Source organism: Mirounga leonina, unplaced genomic scaffold (assembly GCF_011800145.1).
Source record: "Mirounga leonina isolate KUSES-001 unplaced genomic scaffold, KU_Mleo_1.0 Mir_128, whole genome shotgun sequence".
NCBI lineage: Eukaryota > Metazoa > Chordata > Mammalia > Carnivora > Phocidae > Mirounga > Mirounga leonina.
The window spans coordinates 35,092,374-35,111,619 of record NW_023270320.1 but is presented as its reverse complement, the minus strand read 5'-3'; the positions used below and the strand labels follow the sequence as shown (position 1 = coordinate 35,111,619).

The following is a 19,246-nucleotide window of genomic DNA, read 5'->3' as shown; positions in this document are numbered from 1 at the left end:
TGCTCACTGAGGTGAGGGGAGCTGCCTGGCACAGCAGCAGGGGAGGGGTGGGTCTGCATGGACACCTGAATGGCCATGCTTGGGGTTTTGATGCTTTTACCTAGAAACAAGAGTGTGCCAGAAGCCCTGGTTTTCAAGGAGAAGGAATGACCTAGATCTACATAATCTAAATAAATCTTAGAAACATTGTGTTGGGAGTACACATACAGTACGATGCCATTTATGTAAGATTTTAGAATATAGGAAAAAACAGCTGTTCATGGTATCTGCATACCTAGTACAATAAATAACTAATGTGAATGAACCTGAATTCATTGCTCACCCCACAGGCAGGTATTGGCAGGACAGCTTTAGTTGTATCTGTGAAGTTTTATTTGTTTAAATAAAAAATATTTTGATGTAATGATTATATTATTATATTTACACACTGGACTGTGATGATCGATTATTTCATCCAGTTACAGCTCATGTCTTGAGCGGATTCAGATTAACGTCGATTTGATAAGAAATTTGTGTGTATTAGTCAGAATCTTTGAAAATATTCAGGAATGTTGCAGATTCATAGATCTGTCCGCCCTAGAGCCTGTTGGCTGACGTAACTATAGAATTTGCTGTCCCAGCAAAAACCTAGCTGATCATTAGGCTGGTTTGCCCGGCGCCCAGACAATGGGCTGGGGCCTGAAATCCTATTGCTTCACTTTCTCTCTTGGGCTGTGTGTTTCTCCCCAGTCTCTCCCACTTCTACTCCCAGCCCTAAATTGTGATTCGAGTAAATAAATATATTGTTTCCTTGGTTATTAATGCACTTCTCCTAGTCTCTTGAGTAGCTCATGACATACGGGTGGTCTGAAAACCACCGCCCTCTCGAGTGGACAGCTGGGTTCAGTGTGGGAATGGCAGATGGGAAAAAGGATTCGGTGCATTTGGTCCCCCCCCCACCCCTTTTCCCCTTTTTGTTGGCTTCAAAAAGGTTGAGGGAGACAGGCAGCTTTTACACAATCAATATAATAGCTTTCTTTCATTGAAATAATTATTGAAATAAATATGGCTAATAGAGAAGACCTGTGTTGCCAGTATATATTATGTGGATACATATAAATATATTATCTAAAGAACCACAGGACTGATTTTTTAATGGATTCTAATTCTTTCAGTATTATTTTAAAGATAGGAAAATTACTGAATTTCAAACTATTTTCATAAATAAATCTTTTCTCTTGACGGTAAATGATTCTTCACTGATGTGCAAACACATGATAAGCTTAGGTCTTGTTTATGTAGTTACCTTATATTTGTCAAATAAATTGACCACAGCTTTTACCTTTTTCTTTCCTGGGTGAGTAAAGAATGAACTTTTGGTAATATAATTTGCGGTCTCTACAAATTAAACCCTGCCAACTTCCCGTTTGCCTTTACGTTGTTTGTATCTCAGCAGAATTTTTGTTGCTGGTTTAAGTCTTTCAATATTTCTGAGAACTCACCTGATAGCCTTTGTCAAGCTTTTTTCTTGTCTCGGTCACAATTAAGTGGTTCTGGTCATTTGATTTTTAAACTTTTAGAAATTGGAAGAGTAAATTTTCTAGCAGTTGGTCCCTGTCATTGAACTCTTAAATGTTGCTGGATACTAATCTGGCCATCTTAAGTGACTGTTAAAATAGTCTCTTGTTTCTGGGTGTGGTTTCAGTTTTTTTTTAGAGCAGTCTGATATGAAAGGTAGGGAGCAAGAAGAGCATGAGCATAAACACCTTGATTTAAAGTGGACAACTGTTCATTTTAATTTGGTGCACTAAAAAGAAAAAAAAGCAGGTTGGCTAATTAGTTTCTTTGTGTTTGTAAGTATTTGCTGTATATTAATGAAATCTTTAAAGAAAGGTACCTGGAAATTCCATGTTTGCACAATGAATTATTAATTAGAAACTCTTCTATGCTAATGAATCTGTCATTGTTTTGGTTGCCGTTTTGAATTTTTAACCTTCTTAATAAAATGAAATTAAAGTGTGGCCCTGACATCTGCTGCTCAGTGAGCACCAGCTCAAGAGAGCTTGCTGGATGTCAGATGTCCCCTCTCTGTGCCAGAGTGAGGTCCTGAAGAGACACAGTTGGCCTGCTGACAGTTCCATCTCCACATCACAATCTTAAGACTCAACAGTCTGAAAAGGTGAAAAACAAATCTCCCTACATCTAGTAAGTCTGTTTATGAAATGTGGACATTGTCACCAATCACAAGTTCAAGTCCAAATAGCCAACCTTTCACTCTATGAAATTCTTCCTTGCCAAAACAAATAGGAAGAGAGAAAAGTCATCCCACCTCCTGTGAGCATTTGTGAACATTTGCAAATACATTTGTCGTTGTCTGCATCCTTTGTGCTAAAATCATTTCCTGGTTGGCTTATGCTGCTTATTTTGCCGGCCGTCCCTGTAAGTCCTTTAAGGTGAATCCTGCAAGCATGCAAAGAAGAAAAAAAGAAAAGAAAAGAACGTAATTGGCTTGGGCTGTTGATTTACCGCAGTGGAAAATTTTTTATAATGAAGAATTCCATTCTGCAGAAATGCATTCTGTACTGGTTGGTGTACTAATGCGTACTCTGGACAAAATATTTTTGCACTGGTATAAACAGGAACCAACTTATCATCAAATCCTTAGGCAATGAGGAATGTTTTCATGAAACCTTCAGCTCATATCACTTGCACAAGCATCAGCAGGGGCTTCAGGGCCCGCTGCTTTCAGATAAACAGGAGGGGGGGAATACAACGTGAAACGGTCCTCTTTCCAGGTCTCCAGGCATCATCCATACAGGAATGAGAGTCTCGAGATAACCAGACAGCTTCAAGCATCATGATTTTCAGTGGGGTGGTAGGGATGGACAGGCTAGTAGGCAAGGGAAGGATCATTGAATTTGGAGTAGAAACCTACAGAACTATATAGAAAATACATCCTGATGGTTGCCTTGCCTCATTTCTGTAGAGTATTGTAATAAACTTGCTAGACACTGAGAAAGGAATAAATGTGATATTAAGTTCGACACTAGATAATAGCCCATACTTTTAGAAGATTGCAAGACTCTGGCTTGCATCAGTGATCTGTGTGCCAAGGAGGAGAGTGAAGGGAAAGAGCAAGTATGGTAACACTGCCTCAAGAGAGCCGTGGGCAGATTGCACAGTACAGCTCAGAGCAGGGCTTCCTGTGCTGGTGGGTGGCTCTGCAGGACGTGGACTTACTGTGTGGGGACAGGGGGTATGGCAGTGTGGGAGCCCAGATCATTGAGTCTTTGTGACCCAGGGATCCTACAGATCGAAACCCTGTGATGTCCCAGGGAGAATTGTACTCTGAGTCCCCCAAATGACGCTCATCTTTCATTAAACCACTACCTTGAAAGGAATATAATTTCCAAGAATTCACGTTGGAACAGAGGGTAGAGAGGAAAGGTTCCCCAGGGAACCTTTCACAATGAATTATTAATTAGAAACTCTTCTATGCTAATGAATCTGTCATTGTTTTGGTTGCCGTTTTGAATTTTTGTCTCTAACCATTCACGGGTGTATTCATGGAATGCACATACCAGCCCTGAGAGTCAGGCGTTTCTCCTGTTTTTATGTATAAAAATGTTGAGGTTCTGAGATAGGAGTGTGGTAGAGCTAGAATTTGCACCAGATGCATCTAACTCCTCTGTTATGGTTCTACCCTGGGGGACCTTTACCAGGGATGTTTGCTTACTGAGGAGGGGTTATGCAAAGATGGGGGTATGGAGCATGCCAAATGGAGTTCCATAAAGTGTTGGTTCTTTTTTTTAAAAAGATTTTATTTATTTATTTGACAGAGAGAGACACAGCAAGAGAGGGGACACAACACAAGCAGGGGGAGTGGGAGAAGGAGAAGCAGGCTTCCCGCGGAGCAGGGAGCCCGATGCAGGGTTCTATCCCAGGACCCTGAGATCATGACCTGAGCCGAAGGCAGACGCTTAAAGACTGAGCCACCCAGGCGCCCCCATAAAGTGTTGGTTCTAAGTGGCTTTTGTGTTAAAGACTTAGATTTAAAATTGTTTTTAGTACTGTAGCTCTAGAAACCCCCATCATAAGGCACTGGCTGAATTTCTGAATTTCAGCGTTATCCTCATATTTCAAAAATGACCCTGGTCCCTGGCACAGCCTCTAATTACCTGCTGCAAAGCATTTATGTAAGTTCTACTCATCCCTGGGATTTTGAAACACTTTAATTTCTTTCCAGGCCCTTCTCATTAATCACAGATAGGGTTGAGATAAACCACTCTGCTTGCCCTTACTCCTTTCTAGCCTCTTCTCCCCTTACAACATCAGTTCTCGTGGGACTCATGAAACGTCCCCAGAGTGAAGCAGAATCTGGGAGAACGCTATCTTTTATTTGTCTTTATGAGAAAGGTTGTATCATTTTTAGATCCTTCTCTTATAGGGCCCCCTGGTTTATAGTTGGTTTCTTTTAAATTTGGTTATTAAGAATAACCACATTTCTTGAAATTGCTTTATATTGCTATCAGTTTGAATTTATAGAACAGTGGAATGTAAAAAGCAACATCAGCATTGAATAATGAAATCTGCATGTTTGATTAGAGCTGCTAGAATGTTTGCGAAGAGTGACCAGTCTTCAAGGTTTAACACACAAGCAGTTTTTAGTTTTAGCAAAAAAAAAAAAAAAAAAAAAAATTCTGTTGATGCATTTGTCCTTCCCTCATGACATTTATTTTTCAGTTTTCCAGCATTTGGGGGACACTTCTTTGGAAAAAACCCAAGTCCGTGGCTGCAGACAGTGGTACTCTGAGACCCCTGTGTTGTTTACTGAGCCATGTCAGTCCCTTATCACACTGCCGTGTTTTACTGGGACAGTCATGGTTTCTATGTGGTATCTGCCGTATCCCGCCACATAGATTAAACCGAGCTTTAAATGAATGTGTGCTCTTTTAAATGGCGTCTGCCAAAACTGATCGCATTTCTAAAGGAAGTATCTGTTAAGAACCATCTCGGTTTAAAATATTTTTATAATGTCAGCATACAAGGGTAATGACCCATTTTGTAAAATCTCCTTATATAAAGTCTAATCCTTAATTTTTGTGTTTCTTTCTTTTTTTTTAATTTTTTTTTTTCAATTCGTCTGTTGTAAAGTCCTAACTGTTGCCAGTTGAAAAAATATTTAGCTTGGAAGTAAAAGAATGACCAACCACTCGTGTCTAAAAATTCATTGACGTTTTGATCTCCTTGGAGTCAACTTGGGGCTGCAGCAAGGCCCAAACACCTATCTTTTCATTCTTCTGCGTTGTTCCCTCTCCAAGGAGCCCTGCTCTCTCCATAATGAGGATTGGTGGGCTGTGTTTCACTGACTCTTAAAAGTCATGTCAGTGCATGTGGTACATTACCATCTTCAAAATTTTGACCCCACCCCGCCCCCATTTCTAAAGCAGGACCTACTGGACGCTCTATGGCTCTCAGGTAGTTCAGGCAAAAGCTGTTCACCTTGTGTTTCTGTGCTATTCATTCACTGTGACCCCTAGGAAGCCAGCTCAAGGACTTTGCAATCATGTTTATTTTCCAGGCTGTTCGGATTTTGGATTTTCTGTTGAGCAGAGGGTCTGAGTTGGGCGTTAATGAGATTTAGGTGGGACCGTAGGCCACGTAGGACTGTTTGCTGGGATGTTCCTGCTGAACTTGGTTGATTTCTGACCCCAGGGCGGGTATTTTCATGACGTGTATGCCTGTGCTCTTGAGACTCCGTCAGGGCTGTGTTGGTGTCTGAATCTGAGGCCCATCCCCATGGTGCCACCCTCCGGCCTTGCACGTGGGTTTCTGGGTACCTCCTTCCTCGAGGCCATGTGCAGGTATGTGCTTTTTCCTGCCATACACGGTTGCTTGTCAGGCACCGGTCTTTCAGTGCCTCCGCTGCTCTCCGCCTCTACTCTCTTTCCGGCTTTAGAGCCAGAAACTAAATTCTGAGTCAGGGATGCCCATGCTTGTCTTGGAACATTCCACACGAGTGCCGCCAAATGCGTGGGGCAAGGCAAATACTAAGGGAGGGCTGTGAATCGGCTGTTGTTTCTACGGCAGAGAGTAAAGGACTTGCATGACTAACCCTCCCACCTAACTCTGCCACTTTTAAACTTGGTAACTCTTCCTGACTTTGGGATGGAACATAACAATCAAGTGTGCTTTAAGTGCAGAAAGATATATTCAACTGTTAAAACCTTTTAGAAGAAAACCACATAGTCATAGGTAGACCTCTGTTATGATATTGGCATGACATTTTCTAATACGGACACAGCATTCACACATTTTATAAATACTTGTTGAATGCCCGTTATCTGCCAGGCAGGGTTCATCTATGCTTTGAGGATACACAGCAGAGACAACAAACCAAATGCTGTCCTCGTGAAGTTTTCCTTGTATCATTAAAACCAAAGTTAGAATTTTAAAACTAGACGAACTTCCTGAAAGACAGCATAGAACTGTAAGAAACGAGATGTTTTTCCATTTAGGGTATCCTCCGAGTACTTCAGATACTGGTTAATGCAGTGGGGCTATCACTTTATGGAATGCTCACCCAGCAAATCTGTTAATGTTTTTCAGTTACATACAACTCACCTGTAATTAAGTTCTTCACCGGAGAGATAGAAATGTTCATACAGTGAGTACGCCTCGTTCCCTTCCCAGTCTTTAAGGTGTATTTTAAGCACATAGGGCTGTTGATTGGTCACTTGGGAAACAAACTCATTTCCCAGCCAGTGTTCACCGGAAGGGTTCCCAAATCCCTGCAACCCAAGTGGTAAAATTCAGTCATCTCATTTATTTGTTTTTTCTGCACGTATTTGAAATCAATAATCTATCCGTTTAACATGGGATGACTGCCAAATATTCAGCAGAAATTCTTTCCTGCCCTCTGAAAATTTGGGGTCTTCCATATAAGAAAGATTTTTTTTAAAGGTCAGTTTTAAGAAACCAGGCTTCTACTGAAAGAAAATTAGGACTAGAGTAATTAGAACTACTTTGGGGGATCACCAATAGAAACATGAGCGTAAACAGCTCGGTTTATTGACATGGGAAGTTCTGTGAAACTTTTGGCTTACTGAAAAATGCTGAGCCTGCCATTAAAAATAAGCCTCGCACTTGCATGCCTTTGTTTTGATATATAGTTTACTTTACACTGACAGGGTCATTCGTTAGTGGGGAGACCGAGACACCAGTTAAGAGGAATGCTTTGATAACAACAGTTGTCAACAGTCATTGGTTAGTTTTGGATTTGTGGGGAAGGTTCTGCAGATTTTGAAAGTTAGTTTTCACAAAGAAAATTATTTTCAGATGGCTTAAAGACTATTCATACCACTTTATATTCTTTCCAAGTCCTCTGAAAATCAACACTGCCATCTTCACGTCGCTGAATGACCGTCCACCCGCCTCCAGAGGTTTCCATGTCGCAGTATGCCTGCCAATGGGAAGCGCACAGTTACTGCATGGGAAACACCAATGAGTCAGGGCTGTGTCCGAACTCACAGAAACAAGACAGATGTGGATACCTACAAAATGACTTGTGCTGATGGGGTTCCCCAGGGTAAATCTTTGTGGTCTTCCAAGAAGCAGATGGTTTTAAATGAATTGAAAACCATGAATTCAAAATGATGATGAAAAATAAGCAGTAATATAACACGATTTTAATGTCAATGAGAATAGGACTTTCTTGTCATCATCTGTTCTGGGCTAAAGACCCACCCCAATCGCTGACCCAGAGATCGCTGTTTCTTAAGAGATTTATTGTGATTGGGACATCTTGGTGGTTTGGCCCCAAACCTCATCTCCGACCTGTAGAAATCTACAAGCTGGTGTTCATGACTCCAGAAACCTTTATGGTAGTTGTCCGTCCCTACTAACTCCTCAGAGAGTTGTGTAGAAGGAGTACTTTTGCACTGTAGGGTTTCCAAGACCCCTGTTATGTTATGCTGTGGGGCTAGAAGGCTTCTTCCATGTGGGATAAAAGTCCGATTTCTAGGTTCGTCCCTCAGTATGAGAGATCTGAGGCCCCTGGGTACCCAGAATGTTGTATGTGACCTGAGAGTAGCCTGGCAGCTCTGCCCAACAGATCAAGCCTTCAAGCTTCTTTGCACTTTGCTCACTGCCTATGGTATTTCTCCTCCTAGCTCTTTTTATTTTTGCTCTTAAACTGGCTTGGTGGGTTTAAACTTTGTCCAGAACACAGAATTCCTTCTTGGGCCAGGAGCATGCAATGCTCACTTTCCACTCAGCAGGAGTTTTATTATGAAATTAAAAACCCCTGCAAATAAGATTACATAAATAGTTTTAAATAATGAGATTATAGTAGAACGAAAAATTTTCCCAGAAATTCTGTTAAGATAGAATTTCCTACAGCATACGAGGTAGTAAATATGAATGTTATCACTCAAAACCAATTAGAAATAGTCTTCCCCTTTTGGGGAAATAATGGAGATAATTTTGGCAGAGTAAGTTTAAATGTGAACTATTCTGCATTTGTGAGTTAAAATCCTAAAGAATGGGGGATAAAAGAGAACCAAGAGCACACCCAGACATCAGACAGTGCCTTGTCTGATGTCTCATTGCTAATGGGACAGAGAGCAGCCCTTGGAACCCAGCCCCCCATTCTCTAGCAGATTTCCCTCCACTGCTCTTCCCACCTCTCTCCACAAAGGTCCCTTGGCCTATATTATTTTCCCTGATGATCCTTACATTTGGGAACATATGTTCCATTATAGAAGATTGCATTTATTAAGAGTAAAATGATTTCCCCATTTTAAATTAACCAGACAAATAAAATTGACCTGCTTAAGGTGACCCCTTACTATCTCCCTGTATTGATATTATTCTTATCATTAATTATCTTGTTATCATTGGTAGGCACCACTCTGTTCCAAGGACTGCTCTGGGTACTTGGCATATATTATATGCAATCTTGAAGCAACTCTGCTGTGATACTGCAATTCTGCATTTGTGAAAGGAGGAAGGATTTAGTGAAAATATTTAGTAAAGTTAGATTAATTTGACCAGAGTCATTCAGTTATTAAGTGGAATATAGGGCTTGAATAAGATCTCTTAAATTCCTCATTCTGTACCTTCTTTTCTACCATAGTGGGCTGCCAAAAACAGAGAAACTTGACCCTTTTGTTAGTAGGCCAGTCCCTCAGTGCAGCTCCAAGTTGAAATCAGTTCATGAATAATAATACTGCCTCTGATTTGCCTGTGGTCCACCCAATGGTCAATACTGCTCACTTCTCTCAATATGTCTTCTAAAAAAAAAAAAAAAAAAAAAGTTTAGTAAACTAGCTGAACAAGCTAGTTTAAGGAGTTTTGTGTGCACAGACCAGTTATTTCCTCTGTATCCTAAATGGCATGCTGGTGGGTGGAAAGGCCGGATATGGTTTCTAGCGAGCCTATCCTTGTTCCAAGAATATTTGATTCTTTGCTGTCAAGATCACCGTTATAAAGTCACGGATACTTAAATCACAGAAGAAGTTTGTCTTCGTGCGAAAATCAGAGTCCAAACCCCTGAGAGTCACCGCCCACGTGGAAATGGGTTGAGCCCTACCATTGTCTAACTCCACCAGGGACAACGATGAGATGATTAGAACATTCCCTTAATATCTCTTTGTTCCGATAAAAAGAAAAAAGGAACAAAGAGTTCATAGAAACTGAAGTATCATGGTTAACTGAGTCGTGAAACTTTCAGAGGAAGATAGTGTTCAAAGAGAGTTGTCCACGTAGCCAGAGGGCACTGAGTGAAAATGATGAAATGGATTATCTCAGCATCAGGAAAGTGGACTTCCTCAGAGAATGCCCAAGACCTCAGCGCTCCAGCTACCACAAACCTGAGGGCAGTTAGTGCTTTTGTTAGCATACTGTTGCATGGTTCAGGGATCTGGTATCTTGCTCTAAAACTTGAAGACTTTCAGTGTATAATGCCTGATTTAAATGTCATGCTTCGGTTCGGAGGCCATGGTGAATGACTGATGAAACAGTAATCACACAGATAAATACTAGGAGACAGGTACCCTGTGAAATCTGGGGAAGGAAATTATTATGTCTCTGACCAGCAAAAACAAACTCAAATGCCTTTGATGCAGTTTTTATCTTTTGCAGAAACCTAATGAATTTTTCAAAAATAAAGTTGAAATATGTAGGCCCTTTTGGAAAAGGTCGGCCCGAAGATCTGTTGAGCATTCTTTTCCTGAATTAGATGAAACAGGGCAAAAATGGCTGCCCTTTCATGCAGAGACGTTGTCTCATAGTCTTTGGGGGCAGTCAAAATGGTAAACAATTCCCATTTGTCAAATAGATGGTTAAGTACTAAGTCCTGTCCTAAGTGCTGTGTATGCACTGTCACCTCAAAATCGCTCTGTAAGACTAGGGTTACTTCATCGCATTACAGATTAGGAAACTGAGGCCTCACACAGGGTAAATAATGTGCTCAGAGGCACAAATACGCAGAGCCGGAATATAAACTCAAGTCTCTCAGACTTCCCCCTCCCCGGCCCCGCCCCGATCAGATTGTGAATTATGGGATCTTAAGTCTGGAAGGGAATCTAGAAACTGGAGTTAATCTGGACCATTTATTTTAGAGATGAGAAACTTGAGGTTTGGTAAGATTGTTGTTTTCTGCTGTGTCAATGAGTTATTTTTACTGCAAATGTTTAAAAGAAATATAAATCCTAATGTTTCCAACCATGACCTGAGACTCACGTCGTCCCACAGTATTATATATTTTCATCTTGTTGTTTCAGTGAGGCCATTGGGCTGACATAGTGCTCTGGGGTGGGAGCATTGCACCGAGTCAGGAGAACATTTATAGAGCAGTTGGTTGGTGCTGTGTAATCGGCGGTTGCCCTCTGGATTTGCAAAACATTCACATTGCACCGATATCCTCTGTCCCCCTCCTGCTGCCACCCCTGTGCCCATTGCTCTAGGCCAAGAAGAGATGAACATCTGGTGACAGACAGTAGTGTACAGAGGGTTGTTATGAAAACCAGATTGCAAAGGGGATTGAGAGCCTTCCTACAGGATTTGTTCATTTCTTTCTCATCTGCAGCAGACTATTTATGTTTTGTTTTGTTTTTTTCTTCCCGCTAATGCACTGCTTCTAGAGCACTGGGCACATTAACTGGTTTCCAAGGTTGATTTAAAGCAGCATGAATGAATTAGAAAGACTTTCTTTGGAAAGTATTATCTTCAATAGCACAATATTTATCTTTTAAATTCATAATCAAAGTATATGTTACTGTTTCAAATTCTATGTCCTTAAATCCTTAATGCTTAGATTTTTGAAAGTGTTTTCTCTTATTAGCATTTTAAATACTGAGGATAATACTGAGTTCAAAGAGATAATGGTTCCAGGAACCTCTAAAATTTCCATTTTTATACAGTATCAATGGCCTTTTCTGTAAGTGTTTACATTGGTTCAACTTGTAGCAGTTACAATGAGATGCAGACATATTTATAAGCATATAATATATGCAGTCATCTGACAATTATGTAGCACTTCACACGAATCTCCTGTAATATTTTGCCTTATCAGACCTCTCTGAGAAGCCACATTGTAATATTCCCTGGGGCTGTGCTTTTTTCCCCCCCTCATCTAAAGCTCAGTGTCTCCCAGAGCAACATCAGGAGCCATGCTCACTGAGTAATCCAGAATAACTAAGAATAATTGAGTTAAGCTATGTACTAACTTTTCCTGATGGTAAGTTCTAGTTGTTGGTTCAATTTCCACAAAGTAATTGGGCTTATGCCTTGAAATAAACTCCAAATACTTGAGAAGAAAATGAGCCACACTCTTTGATGGTGTGTTTTAAGTCTTCCAGCCTACATTAGTTGGGGTACGAATAGCCAACCCCAGCAATCCTCATAGTGTGGCCTGCAGACTTCTGGGGGTCCCTGAGACCCTTGCTGCAAGTCCACAAGGCTGACACTGTTTCCATAATGACACTGAGACCTTTTTGGCATTTGACCCTGTGACAGCGTTTGCACTGATGGGGCAGAATCGCTGGGGGGTGAGGGGGGAGACTGCCAGCACCCGAGAATGAATGAAGGGAATGGACCACCCTATATTTGAGTCACTGTATGCTCTAGGCACACCCTCGCAACTGGGGAAAAAATAAGTCGATTTCACTTTGGGATATCTTTGACAAAGCAGTAAAAACCACTAATTTTAGTAAGTCTCTCCTGCTGAGGATGTGTCCTCTTATATGTTCTATGATGAAATGTGAAATGTCTGTACATCACTTCTGCAAACCGAGGTACCATGGTTGTGTCCAAGGAAAGCTTTTTGTCTGTTTTCGTTGTGAGCTAAATGAGACCTTTTTTTGATGGAATACCAGTGCTCCTTGAAAGAACAACTGAAGTACAAACTATTTGGTTATTTGAACTCTAGTATTTGGAGGATATTTTCTTGAAAAGCAATGAAATGAGTTTGACACCTGAAGAGAAACAATTGACAGCATGACGATTAAGTCAAATGCAAGGAGAAAATGAGAATGACGTATCTTCTCATGATGCCATAGAAATTTCTACGTCATTGACATCCCCGGTTTGTATGTGTATGCGGTGATTGGATGTGGAGCCCTCGGCAGGTGTTTTGTGTGAGGCAGACGCTCCGTGACTGTTTGTTGCTTGGCTCTGCATGAAGTTGGGAAGGGTCTGGGTGTTGAACTGCATTATGTGGTTCCTCTGCTTCTCAAATAACCTGTTTACAGCCAGGCAGCTGAAACCAGGAGACTAACACCATACCTTGATCTCCTCTGTGGAATTAGGGAACGTGAGCGTGTAGATGCCGTTGGTTGTCAGTCCTGACTTGAATACTTCCGCACAGTCTCTGAAAATGACTTGCTCTTCCTTAACATCAAAGGAGTTCTTAGCTGCTTTAAAAAAAAAAAAAAAAAAGGAAAGCATTTAATGGGGGTTCATGAAAAGATAAAAGTTTATTATTTCGATATGCACTCAAGTTTTGTTATATTTGAATTCTTATAATAAGTAGAAAGGACACACCAGTTTTTATCCTTTCCAAAAAAATTACTCCTTCAGTCTTTTCTCCATTAATTCTCGAAGATTATATCACCAGTAATCCATACTTCCTTTTTTTCATCATCAATATGGAACGCAAGTACTTTGCAATTAACTATAGTAAACAATTAGTTTAAGAAAAATCTTCCGTCTTGAGTAGAATCACTTAAAGTTATTGGAAAAGAATAAAAAAGAATGTACCTAAAAACAGTGTTCCCTCTACAGAGGCTACGTGGCATGTCCCATTAGCCATTATCCTATCCAGGCTGGGGATGTAAGTTTTCTCCTTTTTTTAAAAGGTAAATATCTGAGAATAAGTCTTGATACATTTCTTTAGACTATTGGATAAAGATATTAAAAATATTCTTTGGATTTTTAGCAACTGTCCCATTATAGTTAGTGTTCAAGAGGAGCCTACCATTAATTTATCTATGTCTTTGAAATTCTTACTCTAAGTCTAAAAATTCTAGGATTATGAAATTCCTTCAAATTTTTTACTCTGCTCTCAACATTTAGACTTCCCAATCCTTTTTGCCATAAAAAAGGGTGTGTGTGTGTGTGTGTGTGTGTGTGTGTGTGTGTTCCTGCAGGTATTTATATCCATTCCAGAGACCCAGAGACCCAGCAGAGCATAGGCGTATGAATTAGTTGTGTGGGTAGACATCACAGGGAGACAGAGGTTCTACCTTCACATCAGCTAGAGGCGCATGGGGAAAAGAAAGCTGCTTCTACTACTCTCTCTCCTGTGCTTTTTTTCTGCCAGGATTTGAGCTGCATGATTTTTCTACTTTGGCTCATCAGAGCTAACACCTCACATTATCCTGCTCTCACCAGATGTCAGATGATTGTCTTTTCCTTTTCTATGAATGTGAAAAAGTACTGGGATAACTGCATGATTTGAGGACGATGTGAGAACATATTTCTTATGAAAGTGAAGAATATCTTCACATGATTCATATGCAAAATGTGTCTGTGTCAAAAGAATCCAAGTTTAAAGGACATTGGGAAATAAACCATAGTAAGAACTAGACCCAATTTGCTTAAGGAAAAAAAAAAAACTTAAAATGACAATGCCACACAGATTGTATATCCCATTTCTAATTAATGACTGAAGATGCCTCCCTTCTTCCCTCCAAAATAAAAAAAAAAAAAAGTGAAAGGTAAAACAGTAATAAAGTAAGCAAAATATATCTAAGGACGAGCTGAGAGAAGGGAGCGGACATTTCTCGAGTGACAGTTTTATGCCAGTCAATGCAAGTATTAAGTCAGTCTTCACAACAGTCCTCTGGGTTTAGACTTGCTTTTCAAACTTAAAAAATAAAGTCCGCTGTGGATTTGCAACTTGCCCAGCCTCAGACATCTAGAGAACAATGGAACTAATGCAAAGTAGGCTCTTTGAGCCCAGGAAGCATGTGTGGGGTGTTTTGCCTCACAATAACTAATTAGTATAAATATATATTCTTTCTCTCCTCCTCTTCTTCCTTCTTTCTGTTTTATCTCCCCAAACAGCATTTTAAAAAATTTCAATTTCAGTACAGTTAACACACAGTGTTGTAATAGTATCAGGTGTACAATATAGTGATTTAACAGTTCTGTACATTACTCAGTGCTCATTACGACAAGTGTATTCTTAATCCCCACCTCCTATTTTCCCCATCCCCTCACCCACCTCCCCTCTGGTGACCATCTCTTTGTTCTCTATAGTTAAGAGTCTGGTTTTTTGTTTTCTTTTCTCTTTTTTTCTTTGGTTTCTTAAATTTCCACATATGAGTGAAATCATATGGTATTTGTCTTTGTCTTATTGGCTTATTTGGCTTATTTGCCTTTGGCTTATTTCACTTAGCATAACACTCTGTAGCTCCATCCATGTTGTTATAAAGGCAAGATTTCATTCTTTTTTATGGCTGAATAATACTCCATAATATATATACATTATTCCATATATATATATATATATATTATTCCATTATATATATGATATTCCATATATATCTTATATATATATCTATATTCCATATATATATATATATCATATATATATAATTCACATCTTCTTTATTCATCTATTTGTGGACGCTTGGGTAGCTTCCATAATTTGGCTATTGTAAATACTGCAATAAACAAAGGGGTGCGTATATCTTTTTGGGTTAGTGCTTTTGTATTCTTTAGGTAAATAACTGGAAGTGGAGTTACTTCCTCCTTTTTTAATTGGTTCTGTGATGAGACCCTCTAAAGCTTTCATAGGAGAAATAGTCCTTTTCAGAAAGATGAGAATTTTTTGGAATTTTGAGAGTTTCACTTACAAAATAATGGCAGTTAAAACTGACAGAAAAAATGATATGTAAACTTGACTTACAGTTTGATGTTGATATCATAGTCAATAAATTATGAACTGTCTCCATCAGATCATGTTGCTGCTTTTGGAGAACCGAATTATTCACTGTGGCGGTCACCAGTTGTTTTTCTAGTTCTTCAATGATGGAATTTTGCTTGGATACTAACACCTGTAGCTGATCTTTCTCTTCTTTTATTGACCGTAGTTGAACTATATGCTTGTCTTCCATGTCTAGTACTTTCTTTTCCAGGAAACTTGTAAAGGGAAATAATGGTTAGTTTAGTGATTGCTTTATGGACATCAAGTCAGTTTCATAATTCTTATATCATCTTTTATGTTTATTGAATTCCTGCTTCTCTAAGACACTCTGTCCACACAGAGTGAAGGTGTTGCCACAGCCCTGAAGAAGCTCTCAAACTTGCCGAGAACGTTAGATAAATAAGTATGACATAGATGTGAGGCTAAAATACCCTGGCAAAAATGTAAGGTCCGCAATTAGAAGTTATCACATGGAGTGCATTTGAAGACCGTGGTTTTGCTGTAGGGACCATGGAATTATGCACCAAGAAGGCAGCCTCGGTGTTGGGAGCGCATGGGGGCGGGTGGAGAGGTGAGCAGAAAGCCCAGGCTGAGAGCCTCATGTCTGTGCATGACTCCCTGTGTTACCTGGCCGTCCCCACTCTGGATCTCAGGTGCATGTCTACCTAAGTGAATATTCACCTGTGGAAATAAATATTGAAAACAGAGGCAGTAGACTAGCGGATGATCTCTGAGGTCCCTTCTAGTTCAAATAATCTGTAAGCCTGCTGTGCCTTTTTGGGGAAACTCAGATTTTCTGCATCTTTAACCCTGCAAGCAACATGACTCAGCCAAGAAACTGACTACCCATGGTAGGTCTTACCTATAAGCTTTAACGATCAGTTTTAATAATTATTAGAAACTCAACTGCAGCTCTTAAATTTATCATTGCAGATCAGGATATGACAGCAAGTATTCGGTCAGTATGCCAAGTCAAAAAATAATCACTGTAATGCATTTATTTGCATTCCACTTTCATGAGTGTTATCACATTATTTTTAAACTGTTATTTCTTATTATTTTTCTTGATATTAGCCAACTTACTTTTTAATTGTCTATCCCTTTTATTAATTTAAAAACCAAGATGACTTATTGTAGGCAGAAGTTAACCTAAAAATAAATGCATACGTTTTTTCCGTTTTTGCCATAAAATCATTTTCTAGTACCATCAGCATTCAGGCAATATGCTTTGGAAGTGTTCCTGTGATGCTTGACCTAGACAATTAACATAAAATAAATGGGGCATTTTTAAGTTACTAATCTATACTGCCTTCAAAATGACATTGCTGAAATTTGTTATCCAGTTGTTTTTTGTTGTCTTTAATATTCTGTGAGGAGGCATAAAATAAATTTGGGACGATCCTATGGTCCCATCACACTCTTGTGAACACTCCTGGGTGGATATTTATTTAAAAAAAAAAAAGTTTCTCCAAAACCTATTACCAGTATAGCTCCAGAGGGCAGTTGCATCTTGATCTAAAGTAGTTAATATTAAGGTAAAAGACAAGCCTGGATTGAAGAATTTAGCCCAGCATCAGGTCACCCCAAATCACACTGGCTCTGAGAGCCAGCACTGTGTAATGAATTACAGAAGCACAGAGCATTGCATTTAAAGCTGCAAGGAGTCTCCGATCATAATCTAGGGCACTGTTTCGCAAAATGCAGATTGGGACCCATTACTGGCTTGGGAAATCCATTTAATGAGTGACAATTAACAGTTTTTAAATGAGAGAAAGTTAAACAGGATAAAGTAGATGAAAATAGAATGTAAATTCATAGCAAGGACTTGGCACATTGCCACAAATGCCATGGCCGAGGGGGGTGGGGGGTGGAAGAAAGGAGATAGAGCAGCATGAGGAATACACACATCATCTGAAAGCTCACACTTCAGCAGAGTATCTGATCTTCTGATAGGAGAATCGATTCGATCATCAGCATAGAAGTTGGACTTAGCTATGGCTTGTCTTTCTGTTAACATAGCTCATGGGCAGATGAGAAGTGTGGGGAAGTGTCCTGTGTGGGCAGAAATACCAAGGCTTGGGAGACAAACCATGACTCTTAACTCTAGGAAACAAACTGAGGGTTGCTGGAGGGGAGGTGGGGGGGGGGATGGGGTTACTGGGGGATAGATTTTTTTTTTTAATTAAAAAAGTATTTTAAAAAATACCAAAGCTCTTCAGAAGGGGACAGTAACAGTGGCAGCACTTTCAGTAACAATAGTCACCACAACAATAATCACAGTTTAATTGAACTGGTACAAGTAGCCCATAAATGAATCATTTATTTTTAGAAGGAAAAAAAAAAAAAGAATGATAAGATGAAAATCACATAGTAATTTTCACCTTCAGCTGGTGAACCTAAAAATGGGATAGTGGCAATTCTCAGAAAAACATTGACCCTAATAAGTACTTTGACTTCATTTGAAACTATTTGTAATGAAAACAGGTACACTTCAGGGGAAATACTGAAAGTAATCTAAAGGTATGGTTTGTCACATGTGCAAAACATTTATAGATAATTGTAATGATGTTCTCACAAATAAAATCCTAGGTTAGTCAAAATATAAGACACCTGAAAACACAGCATGTCAAACTCAGTGAAAGATGGAAAATCATCTGCACAGTTTTCTTATTTTTATTGATTTACACTCATTGATGGAAATCTTATTATTGTCACTTCATTTCATATTTGTGATACAAGAGATTGTGATTTCTGCAGCTGCTAAAAAGATTACTCTTCCTGCAGGTATGGATTTGTTACATATAGTTTTTATGACAATTCCACTGATAACAAGCTATCCCTCTCAGGATCTGTGCTTTGGCAGGTCATTCAGAAACAGTCCGCGTACAACCCCATTCTGAGTGAGATGTTTGCAGTCCAAGTCGTGGTGCTTTGCTGTTGTTAAGTCACCTAAAATTATAGTTTGTTAGGTGGGTGTTTGACAAGGTGCTTTTATGGAGGAAATGTGTTGTTTAAATTTAGTGTCATGTAAAAGTAGGTTCAAAGTACCGAAAAAGTGTGTCATTGGTCAATGTCGATTAAACTGGGGGAAAATGTGAAAGATCTAAGTGAAAAAAAAAATGTGAAGGATCCCATATACAAGAATAATCAGAAAATACAACAAGCTACGGGATGGTTGGAATTACTGTTTTATACATTGTAAAGCTTTAACATACAAAGAAATTTTACCAAATCATGGATGATCAAAAGATCTGTAGGGAAAGTTGTTGATTGTCTTTCAAAGCAATCCCAGCTGACTGCATATAACAAAGTTTACTTGTAGTAAGTAAAAACACTAAACAGTGTGTCTGAATTCGGAAATCAGATTTGCACTTCTCTAGGCAAAAGGCAATATGATTTGGCAAATATTTACAAAGTTGATACCTGGGTGACATAACTGACATACTTAACTGATGGTATTAGTGTTTTAGCATACGGAATTAGAAACGTAAGGAGGGGACAGTGTTCAGTACCAGGCTGCGTTCAACAAACTGGACATAGCCTGGACAGTATTGCTCTGGCAAGCACCTAGAGTATCATTCAGCTCCCATATCTTCCCATTACTGCAACATCATTAAATAAGAGAACATTATTAAATAAGACCATTTTAAGAAAATGAAATAGAAGGGATTGTTGTATCTCAATTATTGGTCTCAAACTTTTATTTATTTGCAAAAGGAAAAAAATTGAAACACTAAAGAAAGAATTAAAAAATGTATTTGCAAAAAAATAAAAATTAAAAAATCTGTTTGCTTTTCAAAACCCTAAATCAATAATGAGTTAAACTTGTTACCC

General features: G+C 39.3%; 2 protein-coding genes across 4 annotated transcripts in view; one reads left to right on the top strand and one right to left on the bottom strand.

Moving 5' to 3' along the window:
* MCPH1 (microcephalin 1) overlaps nt 1–19,246 on the top strand; it is a 248,745-nt gene that overhangs the window by 123,817 nt on the left and 105,682 nt on the right. The window lies entirely within an intron of this gene.
* ANGPT2 (angiopoietin 2) overlaps nt 1–19,246 on the bottom strand; it is a 54,099-nt gene that overhangs the window by 1,544 nt on the left and 33,309 nt on the right. Inside the window, exons 4-8 of one of the 2 annotated variants that reach the window (XM_035004313.1) lie at nt 15,395–15,627; nt 12,766–12,896; nt 7,340–7,441; nt 6,604–6,770; nt 2,309–2,439 (exon numbers count right to left, since the gene is read on the bottom strand). In XM_035004313.1, the coding sequence (XP_034860204.1) occupies nt 2,309–2,439; nt 6,604–6,770; nt 7,340–7,441; nt 12,766–12,896; nt 15,395–15,627 (764 nt within the window). The remainder of the gene's footprint in view (nt 1–2,308; nt 2,440–6,603; nt 6,771–7,339; nt 7,442–12,765; nt 12,897–15,394; nt 15,628–19,246) is intronic. The other variant, XM_035004314.1, reaches the window with a different exon arrangement.